Source organism: Rhincodon typus, chromosome 35, assembly GCF_021869965.1.
Source record: "Rhincodon typus isolate 14 chromosome 35, sRhiTyp1.1, whole genome shotgun sequence".
Taxonomy (NCBI): domain Eukaryota; kingdom Metazoa; phylum Chordata; class Chondrichthyes; order Orectolobiformes; family Rhincodontidae; genus Rhincodon; species Rhincodon typus.
Window position 1 is genome coordinate 11,149,917 of NC_063366.1, and position 14,518 is coordinate 11,164,434.

At 38.7% G+C, this 14,518-nt stretch overlaps 1 protein-coding gene across 1 annotated transcript in view; it reads left to right on the top strand.

Moving 5' to 3' along the window:
• Positions 1-14,518, top strand: part of c4 (complement component 4) — a 100,437-nt gene that overhangs the window by 23,677 nt on the left and 62,242 nt on the right. Inside the window, exons 12-16 of the mRNA XM_048616512.1 lie at positions 201-389; positions 2,494-2,688; positions 3,727-3,879; positions 7,187-7,313; positions 10,439-10,510. Coding sequence (XP_048472469.1) covers positions 201-389; positions 2,494-2,688; positions 3,727-3,879; positions 7,187-7,313; positions 10,439-10,510 — 736 coding nt within the window. The remainder of the gene's footprint in view (positions 1-200; positions 390-2,493; positions 2,689-3,726; positions 3,880-7,186; positions 7,314-10,438; positions 10,511-14,518) is intronic.

Here is a 14,518-nt window from a genome sequence, read left to right on the forward strand (position 1 = left end):
AATGTAAAACAGAATCCAAAGTATTAAATAAGTAAATTGCATTACGTGTGAAAATTCTTTCATTCTTGACCAAACGGTACTTGGGCTCATTTCATCATAAAGCCATAATCAGATATCTGATCGGACAAAAGCAAGCAAGGTCAACTATGTTCACTTAATGAGGAAAGGTGGGATAACCTGTGTATGCATTGCTCTGCCAGGTGACAGCTGGGAAAGGAACAGAAAGTATTGAAGCAAACAAATCTGTGCGGATCTACCATTCCAATAGCAAGAGCTACCTCCATGTCAATGTGCCACAAGGCGTATTAGATCCAAGTGGGTCATTCTCTGCAGATCTAAAAGTGGTCACTTCTCAAGGCAGTGAAAATGTCAAGTATTACTACTACATGGTAAGTGCATTACTATATCACAATTGATCCTGAGCTCTATTCGCCCGCAGATATGCGCATTTTTGGTTCCATCTTCCTTTTTCTGGGATGATCCACGGCAGATAATATTGACAAGGACACAAGAATGAGGAATATTCCATTCTTCGAGTCTGATCTACATCCAATAAAATGGGAGCTGCTCGACTTCTGACCCTTAACTCAACTTTATAGAGCCATAGAATCATACAGCATGGAAACATACCCTTTGGCCCAAGTCGTCCATGCTGATGAGGTTTCCCAAGCTGAACTAGTCCCCATTTTCCTGCATTTGGCCCAAACCCGCTAAACCTTTCCTATTCATGTACCTGTCAAAATGTCCTTTAAATGTTGTAATTGTACCTGCCTCCACCACTTCCTCTATCAGCTCACTCCATATGTGACCCACTCTCTGTTTGAAACTGTTGCTCCTCAGGTCCCTTTTAAATCTTTCTCTTCTCACCTTATTACTATCCCTCTTGTTTTAGACTCCCCTAACCTGGGGAAAAGACCTTGACTAGTCACCTTATCTGTAGTCCTCTTGACTTTATAAAACTCTAAAAGGTCACCCCTCAGCCTCTGATGCCTAGGGCAAAAAAGTCCCAGCATATCAAACCTCTCCTTATAAGTCAAATCCTTCCAGTACCAGCAACATCCTAGTAAATTTTTTTCTGTACACTTTCATATTTAACAACATCCTTCCTATAAATGGGTGACTACAATATCTTGTACAGCTGTAATATGACGTCCCAACTTGTGTACTCAATGCTCTGACCAATACAGGCAAGCATGCCAAATGCCTTCTTCACCACCCTGTCTACATGTGTACCTGCACCCTGGGTCTCTCTGTTCAACAACAGGAGAGGTGATGTCTGGCCATTGTCTGGTTCCCATTGGCTTGGATTCCCTTCTCAATTAAAAATCTAACTTAGCCTTAAATATCTTCAAAAACCCTGCCTTCACTGCTCTCAGGGAAAGTGAATTCGCCAGAGCAATGACTTAAGAAATAAAATACATTGCTCTACCTCAGTCTTAAATGGCGAATGCCTGATGTTTAAACTGCCACCTAGTTTTACACTCCACCACCCAGGGAAACATTTTTTTCAGCACCCATCTTTGTCATGTATGTTTCAGTTAAATCACATCTTATTCCTATAAATTCCAATGGACACAGGCTTAATTTTTTCCACGTATAAGACAGCCGCTTAATCATTCGCATTGGCTGGGTGAATCTTCTTTGAGCTACTTCTAATAGAGTTACATCCTCTTTTTTAAGTGAAGTGGAAACTGTACACAGTGCTTCAATTACAACCTAAATAAGATTCTGTGCAGTTGCAGGAAAACTTTCCTATGTTTACATTCTGCTCTCCTTACAGTAAATCACAATGCTCTATTTGGCTTTCTAATTAATTACTTTACCGGCTTCCTATGATTTGTGTACAATGACATGATGGACGTTCAGGCCTGGACACCATGTAGTCAATATAGCTGGTATTAACTCATTTTACTATGTCACAGTCCTTCATGATAAACTCAGCTGGTATGAGAAGCGAACCCATGCTGTTGGCATCACTCAGGATCACAAGCCATCCCTCCAGCCAACTGAGCTAACTGATCCCCACTACTGTACCTGGTCGACAAACCTCGAAATAACCCTAAACCAGTAAGTTTGGTCAGGACATGCAAAGTTGGAACACAAACTCCACATTAAAGCACCCAATTCTGCTGCTGGGGTATGTTTAGGATATATCTAAACCCTAGGGCCACGCACACATGAGCATGATGATTCGACCTGGTTGATGGCCCCAGTTATATCTCAACGAGGATATGTCAAGAGGCTGATCCAAAAAGCTCCCAAGTACACAGAAAGCTGCATATTTACACGTTTACATATACACAGCTATCTGAAAAGCCACATATAGGATACATGCACACACACACGTACAGGAGTACAAACACGCACTTGGAGACATAAGCGCACCTACACAGGCACTCTTAAATGCACATTGAAATTTACTCATCTTCCTCTGTATACATTTTGTGAGATGTTGCTTATACGGATTGAGTCTGCTGTTCTTGTCCCTGACAGATCATAAGCAAAGGCAATATTCTCAAAATGGATAGGATTCAGAAAACGGAATACACAAAACTTACCCTCCCACTGAGTATTGACATGGTTCCTGCGTTCCGGCTGGTCATCTACTACTACATCAATATCGGGGGCAAAACAGAGATGGTGGCAAATTCCGCCTGGATCGATGTTAAGGATGTCTGTGAAGGCAAGGTGTGGTTTTACTTGTTGTAATTTCAGAACATTATAGACACTGAGCTTTAACCTGAGATATAGGAGCAGTCTGCCTGGGAGAAATGAGTCATAGAGTAACAAAGCATGGAAACTTGGACCAGTCGGCCCAAACTGGTCAATGCTGACCATGGTGCCCAATCAGCTGGTTCCAAGTAGAAAGCAATGATCAAAAGTTACTCCGCAACTTACTGTAAATCGAAAATGGCTTGTGTCGTAGAGTCATACAACATAGAGACAGGCCCTTCAGCCCACTCTGTCTATGGCATCCAACAAACAATAACTACATTAATCCCATTTACCTGCACTTGGTCCATAGCCTACCATGCCCTAGCATTTTAAGTGCTCATCCAGATGCTTCTTAAACATTGCGAGAATACCTGCCTCCACCATCGTCTCAGGCAGCACTTTCCATATTTCTACCACTATATGGGTGACATAATTTTTTCTCATATGTCCTCTAAATCAGTTAGGCCCTCACCTTAAACTTGCGTCCTCTAGTTTTAGATGTCTTTCATGGGAGAGAGTTTCTCACGATTACTCTGCTTCATAATTCTGTGCACCTCAATCTTCAGCCTCCTCTGCTCCAAGAAAAGCAAACTCCACCTATCCAGCTTCTTCTCATAACTGAGACTTCTCATCCAAAGCAACATTCTGGTGAACCTCCTTCACACCCTCTCCAGTATAATCGTGTCTTTCCAATAGTGTGGCGACCAGAACTGCACACAGTGATCCATCTGTGGGCTAACCAATGCTTTAAACTTTGAAACCTGCTGAGTTTCTCCAGCAGTCTCTGTTTTTGTGTATTTCAGATCTCCAAACCTTTGCAGTTTTTTAAAGTCCACACTGTTGATTTTTACGCATTTCCCCTTTGGGTGTACAAGGACACACTTACACAGTATTTAAACTGTAATGTTGAGAAGTTAGATATCAGTTAGCAATGATCACAGTCAGCCACTACATACTTCAGAGGCCAGTCATTCACTATTGACTTTGGTTCCATTTTCTTGCTTTCTGCAGATTACAATAAAGGATATGACCAAGGAATATTATAGCCCAGGAGGAAGAACGAACCTGGTTATTGAGACTGATGACAGCGGAAACGTGTACGTTGCTATCGTTGACACTGCGATCTACATCCTTAACAACAAGAACAAACTTACAGAAAAGAAAGTAAGTGGTTTGCTGCGTGTGCTTTGAAAAGATTCAAAGTTTATCAACTTAGAATACCTTATCTAACTGGTACAGGCTGTTTCACATTAAGATTTCGTCCAAACTAGGCTCCCTTCCTTCTCAGAGAGAGTTTATAATGCAAGTTGGGCACAGATAGTAATCTCACAGTGTTGAGCTGGAATAACTAACTCGAATTCAAGTCCACAAATGCTGTATGTTTCAAACTCAATGAAATGTATGTGCTCGGAGACTTTTCCAAATACACATCCTCCATGTGCCACCAGCACTGCTGATCTGTCAGTCACTGGATGCAGCATAGTCTAAAAAGGGATCTTGTGGTGCAGCGGTAGTGTCCCCACCTGTGGATACTGAGGCCTGAGATCAAGTCCCACCTTTTCCAGATGCATGTAATAACATATCTGAACAAGTTGACTGGAAAATATCTAAAACCGTGCAGTAACAACAGTTTTTAGTTAGTCTTCAAAGAACCAGCATTCATTATTAATTTAAAGAAAGATTTAGAGCATACACTGAGTGCTATCTAGAGTTATGCTTCCTCTATTCTAGCATGACGTTGAATTAGGGATTATCTACAGGAAGCATCTGGCAAGAAAAAGAGTAGCATTTTAAAAATGAAATGAAGGTTGGGATGTTATACGTGGGAATTACAGGAAATACTTAAGTGTGGGAAGCAAATGATAAGGACCAACATAAGAACAGGAGTAGACCATTCAGCCCCTCGAGCCTGTTCACCCATACAATGAGTTCATAACTGATCTGTGGCCTAACTTCATAACACGTTTGAACAATTTTAAAAATCAAGATTTGATTCCATTTGATGCTGAGTGAATAAGCTTGTATGTTCATTTCTTTTTCTCTGAGCGAGGTTATTCATACGTACATATACAAGGAACAGGAGAGAGAGTAGACTCAATGGACTATTGAACTTGGTCTACAAGTCAAAAGGGTTTCAATCAGATTCGCACTTCGGATCCACTTTCCCATCCACTCCCCACATGCCTTCAATCACTGATATACTGCAAATGTGTTTATCTCAGTCTCAAATATACCCAACGATATAGCATTCACAACACTCTGCTCTGGAATATTCCAATGATACGTAACCATTTAAATGATAAAATTTCTCCTTCTTCAGCCCAGCCTCAAGTCTGCCTCAAGTCTGCTCTGAGCTTTTCACATCTTGTCAATTTCCTGCCCTTGCCCCCATAAGTCTGCACACTTTTCTATTCAAATAACCATCCAATATCATTTCAATGGAACCATACCCTCATCAAATGTCCATGAAATACATTCCATTGATTAACTACTCACTGGTGTGAAAAAAAAACATTTTTTCTCACTTCAGATTCTTTTTCCTAAAATACTTTAAAACTTTGTTCTCTGGTTCTTGATTTGTTTATGAGTGGGCGCGGTTTCTCCCTGTCCATTCTGACCACACTCCTCATAGTTTCAAAAATTTCTATCAATTCTCCTGTTAGCCTTCCCCTCCCGAAAGAAACCAGCCCCAACATCTCCTGTCTTTCCTAATAACTGAAGTGTCTCATCCCTGGGAACATTCCTGTAATACACTTCTGCACTCTCTCCAATGCATTTGCATATTTCCTATAGTTTGGTGTACAGAACTGTATATAATACTGCAGCTGGGGCCTAACCATTGTTTTATGCAAGTTCACTATAACCTCCCTGTTCTTGTACTCTATGCCACTAGTTACGAAACCAAGAATACGCTCTGCTTTATTAACAGATCTTGCTACCTGATCTGCCACCTTTATTGACATATTTACACACGCTCCTGCACACCCTTTAAAATTGTACTGTGATAATCTCTACAAGACCCATGGGGAATCTTTAATTAATCTCCCCCTGGATCTGATTGAGTATGAGTTTCCTCATACGATGGCCTATCCAGCTGGAGTTCATCTGAGCCCTTTATAAAGCAGCCTCAGGGATGGCTCTACAGAACTTTCTATCCTGGGCTAGGACGAATGGCTGTATGCCACAAGTAGTGGCTCTATTTTGATGCTAACAATAATCGATGTTCCTTTCCAGTCGGGCTATCTCTCACTGTTTTCACAACAATGTGCATCACCTCACATTTCTCCAGGTTAAACTCCATCCACCACCTATTTGCCCACTCCACGAATGCATTAATATCCTTCTGTTTTATGCTGTCCAACTCACAGTTTGCAATTCTCCCAAATTTTGTCTCATCCAAAATTTTAAAATTTTCCTCTACACACCAAAGTCTATATATATAAGGAAAAGCAAGTTCTGTTCTTACCCCCTTGAAGTCTACGCTTTGTCTGTTGATTATTCTTAATCTAGTTGAGCAAGATCATTTTCTGCTGTTAGCCTAGACCTTAAATATATTGATCACTGTTCCTAAATGTTCTCCCACTACCACTTGATCTATTTGAGCCATCTCATTCCCAAGGGTCAGGTCTGGCAGTGTTTCCTGTCTGGTGGACTAAACATATACTGTTGTAGAAAATTTAGGAATGCTTGCCCCTCACTGCCCCTTGAAATACCACTATTCCAGTCATTATAGAGTTAATTAATATTCCACATTATGAATTCCCTATGATGTTTAAACCTTTCAGTAATATCTTTGCAGATTTGTTCCTATATGTCCTTTCCACTAGCTGGTAGTCCGATATTGTACTGAGCAATGTAAGTGCACCATTCTTATGCTTAACTCTAGCCAAGTTGATGTGTCTTTGAAAGCTGTGAAGCAATGCTGTCCTGAAGCAAAACCTAGCTCATTATAACTAATTAAAACTCAATTACGCGTTATCAAACAGACTACACATTTAGAATTGGGCATTTAAGGTGTTCAAATGTTTGACAAAGACATCAGATAGACGATTCTATGTTTGTTGCATAGACTGAAACTCTGCACCCTTTGGAGCAGTGGGTTATTTTGCATTTTCTGATCATAACACTTGTGGGTGTCCCAGACATTTTTTTACGCGTGAGTTTTACACAGTCTTGTCAGTTAACACTGACAACTTTGTGACTAATAAAAGGCCAAATTACAGGCCACCAGGCCAGAGGAACTGAGATAGAGACTTGCTCCCTATAAGCCTCCTATTCAGATCAACTAACAGAACACATAGTAACCCAATGATAAAACATGAGGATTACTATTTTAAACAAAATTCATTTGGATTCATCCCAGAAACTGGGGCTATGTTTTAAGTTAGAATAATTTTGTGCAGCTCATAGTGATAATTAAGATCCTTCTTTGTTGAGCTACTGTTCTTATTTGAGTTTTGGCTGTGATTAGATCTTTGAAGAGATGAACTCGTATGACCTTGGCTGCTCGTTTGGAGGTGGTGCTGATAGCAAAAATGTTTTCAGGGACGCTGGGCTGACTTTTATTTCCAGTGTGGACACTGCAGAATATCGAGATGGTAAGCTAAACATTTGGAAACAGGGCCAGATTTTTGGTGTGTGTGTGTGTGTGGTATCATAAGTAAGCAAAATGAAAGCTGAGTTTCATAGACATCCACAATAATGTTTGCACCACCCATTATCATGCTATGTATTAGCACTAAAAGGATCAATATTTGTGCCCATCCTATTTCTCTGAACTGCATGGCTTACTAGGCCATTGCAAAGGGCATTTGGCAGTCAGTAACCTAGGTACACATAGACATGGTAATTCCTCCACATTTTGTTTCCTAAAAGACAGCAATGAACCAAACATTTTATATTTTGAAGAAACAACAATTGAAGTCAATTTTCACAGCCACTGAGACTAGTTGCGTTTTGCAAATTTATTGATTCAAGATCTACCATTGGGTGTGATTTGCACCTATTAAAGCATCTAGAGACAAGTCCAGTGACATTACCACTGCATTACCATCTACAGATCACATTTACTTAGATGCTTCCCTTTGGACGTGAAAACGACTACATTTTGTAAACATAGTGTTGCTCTTAATGAGGAGCAGTCACCACAATCAAGTTCTATAATTTGGCTTTACTGGAATCAATCATCTGTAATCAGTTAAGCTGTGCATATTTGGCTTACTTGAGTTATTATCCAAAACAGTATATTTATTGGTGCTCAACAGATCCAGGCACAATTTTGGACACACGGAGTATATTTATGAAACTTACAGGCTTTGCTGTTCCACCTGAAATGACAAAATCAGATTCCCGGCTGCTACCTTTAACACAGTATTTAGTCTTTGAAACAGCTTTTATTCTCCCTTAAATAGCAAGTAACTACCATAGATCAATTGGACTAGCTAAGCCTCAATGTAGATTTCATATTGAAAGTTGTCGTGAGAGCAGGCAGTGAAATGTAAGGTTAAAGTTTATAAGAATTTTCTGATGAAATGTAAGATTTTTATTCTCTAATCTAGGGACACATGAGCAGATTAAACATGCACTTACATCAGTTTCAATAGCTCACTTTCCTGGAACAGGTCCTCACCTGAAGTCAGAAGAAATCACGTGATTGTACATTTGACCATCAGAAAAATGAGCAGGACTAGGCTATCAGTCCCTTAATTAGATTATGGCTGAACTGATTATAACCTCAAGTCTGTACGCTCGCCTACTCCTGATATCTTTTCAGCCCCTTCCTTGCCATTCATCTATCTACCTCTGCCAGAAAAATTTCCAAAGACTCTGCTTCCATTGCCTTTTCAGAAATGGACTCCAAAGACTCATGGTCCCCAGTGAGAAATGAAAAAAACTTACATCATCTTGGATTTGAATGGGGCACTCTTTATTTTTATCTAGACACTCTCAGTTCTAGATTCTCCCATACACAGAAACATCCTGTCCATATCCACCCTGTAAAGCCGCTTTAGGATTTAAATACTTCAATTAATCAGTATTCCTCTCCTAAGCTTCAGCAAATACATTCCTAGTCTTCCCATTCCAATATATTTCCTCATATGAAAACTTGCCCATTGCAGGCATTAGTCTGGAAAACCTTCTCTGAACTTATTGCAACTATGTTACATTTTCCCTTAAATAAGGTGACCTTTTTTTATTCATTCATGGAATGAGGACATTATCGGCTCGGCCAACATTTATTGCCCATCCTTAATTGCCCAGAGGGCAGTTCAGAGTCAACCACATTGCTGTGGGTCTGGAGTCACATGTAGGCCAAACCAGGTAAGATTGGCAGTTTCCTTCCCCAAGGGACATTAGTGAACCAGATGAGTTTTTCCGCCAATTGACAATGGATTCACGGTCATCATTAGATTCTTAATTCTAGACTTTTTTTAAAAAATTGAATGCAAATTCCACCATCTGCCAGGATTCAAACGCAGGACCCCTGAACATTACCTGGATCTGTAGATTAACAGTCCACTGATAATACTACAGGCCGTCGCTTCCCCTTGAACATAGTACTCCAGTATGTAGTACTCCAGATGTGGTCTCACCAATGGCCTGCATAACTGAAGGAAAACCTCCTTACTTTTGTGTTCAATTTCCCTCACAAGAAGCAATACCATTTTATTTGATTTCCTAATTATTTTCTGTTTGTGCATAGTCACATTTTATGATTCATTCGCTAGGACACACAGATCCCTCTCCATCTCAGAGGTCTGAAATCTCTCATTATTTAGGTAATTCAAAAAAAAGTTCTTCCAAAATGGACAATTTCACATTTCTGAAATGTTTTTCCTCTCACTTAACTAATCTATATATATATTTGCAGCCTCCTAATGTCCTTTTTACAACTTACTTTCCTATATATCTTTATATTATCAGCAAATTTGGCATTGATGGCTTCTGGAGTTCTGGGCTTAAAGAGTGGCATGCTACCCACTGTGCCACAAGACCTCCCCGTACAGGCTCATGTCATTTTAAAGTTGGGTTGAAATTGTACATTCCTGGATTAAAATCTCTGCCTTACCTGAACCCAATAAGATCCTTGGAGAACTTTCAATTTTGGTCAAAAGTAAGAAATATACAATATTGTATTTGCCATCCATTAAAACCACAGTTGATTGCACTTTCCAATGAAGACCTGAGAAGGGAAAACACAAAGTGGTGGAGATTGTGGGGCTAATTCTACATGACCTATTTGTTCAGTATTGCTAAAAATGTAAAATAGCCAAAATGGTTGCATATTTTTCTTAATGCTAGATACAGTGCTGAATGAAAAAAAGATCGGAATGTTATGTATCCACAATGTTTGAATGAATTGAGTGGTTTAAATCTCTGATAGCCATATTTCTTCTCAGTATAATTTCAGCAAACAAGCTATTTAAAACTGAGTTTTGCTCTGAACCTGATATAGCACTTATGACATTATATATCGAGATTTCAGCAAGAGTGCTGCATTTTTATTTACATTTTCATTTGTATTCCATCACCCTAGATTCACCCTAACCCTAACCCTACTTCTGTACTAAGTTTGCACTGTAACCAACAAGAAGGATGCCAGTAGATAATCAATAATCAGTAAATATTTAATTTACATAAGGTCACTGGAGCTATGATATCCTGTCAGCTTCTAGAAGTGCAAGAACTTTCATTATTAATCAACAATGTAATCTCTTTACAGGATATTCCTGCAAAACGGGCAGCAGTAGGATGAAAAGATATTTGGACATTCAAACACAGTCCATGGGAAAATGTAAGAAAGAAGTTTTGGTACTCACTTTGATTTGAAGATTTGTTTAGAGAGGTTTACAATGGTCACAAGATTTGAAATTGTATTGTAAGCCTGTTATGCCTGGAATTTCTTTGCTAGTTAAGTGGTTTGGTTATCCGTTTTACAGTAAGTGTTGTCACCACCCATGTAGCAATAAACAAAGCAATTTATTGGCATTAGCATAGCTCAATTTTGAAGCTACAGAATTTGTGATCAGTTTTTTTTCCCCCAGTTTCTGCATCACAGCAATGTGACAATTGTGCATTGAGATAGTGTTAATGTTATTATGTACTTTGCAATGAAAAAGCTCCAGCAGCATTAATTGTTTCGATATTTAAATGAGAAGTCATTTATAGATTAAATGAGAAGTGCAGGTATATGAATAGTGTTTTCAACTTAAATGAGCACAATAATAAGGTAAAAGACAGAGCGGCTAATGCAAAACTGGGAAACAGGTTAAATGGTAGCATAGTACAGAACCTGTGGTAGATATTTAAGGAAATTCAATAAATCTCCATGAAACACATTGTAATGTGAAAGAGTCCATAAGAAGGATGCACCATCCATGTTTAACTAAGGAAATTAAGATTAATATCAAATTAAAATTGGATACCTACAATACTGAATGATAGGTCAGAAGACTTTACAGATTTTTCAAATTTGAAGAAGAGGGAGTAATTAGAGTGTGAGAGAAAGTTAGAGAGAAATTTGAAAGCTGATAGTATGGGTTTCTACAAATATTAATAAAAGAAATCATGTGACTGAAATGAAGAAGGGTCTAGGCCCAAAACATCAGCTTTCCTGCTCCTCTGATGCTGCTTGGCCTGCTGTGTTCATACAGCTCTGCACCTTGTTATCTATGACTGAAATGAAAGTTGGTTCCTTAGAGGGTGAGAATGGCAAATTAATAATGGGAAGCAATGAAATGGCAGGAGCAATTAAAGAGTATTTTGTGCTTGTCTTCATTCTAATAAAGGCACAACAAATCATGCACAGAATTCTTCAGAATGAAAAGTTGAAATGGAAGTGTGAGTTCTGGGTTATATTTCAAACTCAATTGCCAGTAGCATTGTTTTTCCTTTGACACTTTAACTTGCAAGGAGACAGTCTGGTGCAGGACCTCTTAAAACTGAACTTAAGTTATAAATAATACCTACTAAAAGACAACAGTGACTTTATGGGTGTACAATGGCTCTTGCTTCCCAGTTAAATGTAGAGCATGGATAGACACTCAGCCCTCGGTCTCTCAGCAACATCTCAAGGGTTTTCTGTCTCCATTTGGACATAATTTCATTTTAAATCTTAATGAGCACTTTAGTCACCATTGTATATTGCATATTAACTCATTCCAAGCCACAGCCCAAAGCATGATCAATTGCATCATTACAATCTGATTGGTCTTGATGAGACAAGGCTTAATGCTGATTGGTTTAAGGGTCATATGATCAATCTTTAATTGTCACTCAAAGGTGATGCACATTTATTGATATCATCTCATGAATGGTTCTTTAATGTGTCATTTACCACTTTATTTAAGAAAAGGCCAATATGTGCAGGCAGGACCCAATGACTGATATTCTTACATTAGTGTCTCAATTCTCAGTTGGTTGGTCACATTTGATCAGACACTTTCTTCTAATTGACTGTTTGCTCTTCTTAGAGCTATTTGTTAAATGAGGTTTTGTTGTGCTGTTTAATGACTTGAAAGAGTTTTTATGACTCTTATTTATTAAAAGAATGGACTGAAGATATCATGTAAAAGAAGCTACTTATAACATCAAAGTAATATAAAACTAATGCAGGAGATCACAAAGTACCAATCTATACAAATTGTCAGACAGAGCATGTAAAAAGTGTGAAGTAGTGAGATATTCTTAAATATATAGGCTTGAGTGTTGAAAGTCTACAATTTAAAAGGTACAGGTTAACATAATACCAAGATTACACTTAGTCAAAAGATTAAGTTTAGGTCTGTATTATTGTGTCACATCAAGAACAAATTGAATTATCACAAGTACAGAAGCACAGCTACGACCATGATTCCTTGATAAGATCTAACAAGCTGGTAGGATGCCAACTATACTTTATTCAACATTGGAAATCTGAATTTTCTCACAATCATGAAATCAAAAAAGCTAAACAGGGTCTTGTCAGTATGTAGCTGTTACTCTAAGACAATTGTGTACTGTCTTCATTATGTTTGAATCCAAAGGTGCATTTCTTTGTCAAATTGAGGCTAAACAGAGTTACATGAGATTAAAATATTAAAATCTACACTGGTTACAGTTGAGCAGAATAATACAGTAGATTAATCAATAAATATTGTGTTGTTGTAACTAAACTAAACTATGCATAGACATAGAGGCATAGAGTAATGCAGCATGGAAACAGGCCCTTCAGTCCAACCAATCCATGCCAAATATAATTTCAGACTATAAGTCCCACCTGCCTGCTCCTGGTCTATATCCCTCCAACCCTTTCTTATTCATCTAATTATCCAAATGTCTCTTAAATGTTGTAAATGTACCAACATCAACTACTTCCTCAGGAAATTGATTCTGCACACAAACTGCCCTCTGTGTAAAAACATTTGTCCCTCATGTCTTTTTTTAAATCTCTCTCTTCTCACCTTAAAAATGTTCCCGCTAGTCTTCAAATCCCCCATCCTAGAGAAAAGCCAACTACCATTACCATGTCTATAGCTCTCATTATTTTATAAACTTCTATAAGGTCACCTCGCAACCTCAAAAGCCTATCCAGCTTTTCTTCACAACTGAAACCTTCCATACTCGGCAACATCCTGGTAATTCTCTTCTGAACCCTCTCCAGCTTGGTAATATCCTTCCTATAACTGGGCAACCAGAACTGGACACAGTATTCCAGAAGGGGCCTCAACAATGTCCTGTACAACCTTAACCTAAGAAGGGAGTTAAAACACTATCACTGGGGAAAGGATCTGGAAAAACAAATGGAACTAACGGTTCACAAGTCCTATGGTTTTTATCCTCGAGTGGTAAAAGAAGTGGCTGCGGAAATAGGAGATGCATTAGCTGTGATCTTCAAACATTCCTCACATTTTGAAAAAGTCACAGCAGATTAGAAAATGGTTGATGTTACACCTTTCTTCAAGACAGGAGGGAAATCGTAAATTGGGAACAATAGGCAAGTTAATGCAACATAACTCATAAGAACAATGTGAGAATTTATTTTTAAAGAGGTGATAGCAGGACTTGTAGACATCATAATGTAATCAAGTAGAATCATCCTCATTTGGCGAGAGTGAAATCATGTTTGATTAATTTAACAGAATTTTTAAGGAACAAAGTGGATGAAGGGTAACATGTAGTTGTAGTGAAATTGTATTTCTGAATGGCAATCAACAAAGTGGGTCACATCAAATATTATTATACGCAATAAGAACTCATGAAGTGGGGGTAACATGTTAGCATGGAAAATGGATGTGTTTTCTAATAGAGACCTTGGATAAATGGCTCACTTACAGTTTGGCAAGCTTTTGCTAGTGGGACAGGGATCAGTATTATGGCCTCAATGATTTACTAACTATTTTAATGACATGGATAAAGGAAGAGAATGTCAGTTTCTGAGTTCAACTGATGACATAAAGGTAACTAGGAATTTTGAAGAGGGCATAAGGAGTTTGCAACAGGATTTTGATGTCTTTGGTGAGTGGGCTAAAAATTTGGGATGTGGATTACAATACATGAAAATACAAACTCGTCCCTTTTTGATGAAGAATAGGAAAACAGTATATCAATGGAATACAGGGAGACAGCAGAATTTTGGGATACAGCATGTTCTGGATGTCCTGGTAGATGAAACAGTAGAAACTGCAACTGCAGCAAATGATCAGGTGGTAAGTAGAAAATTGGTTCAGAGATAGTAGGAACTGCAGATGCTGGAGAATCTGAGATAACAAGGTGTGGAGCTGGATGAACACAGCAGGCCAAGCAGCATCAGAGGAGCAGGAAG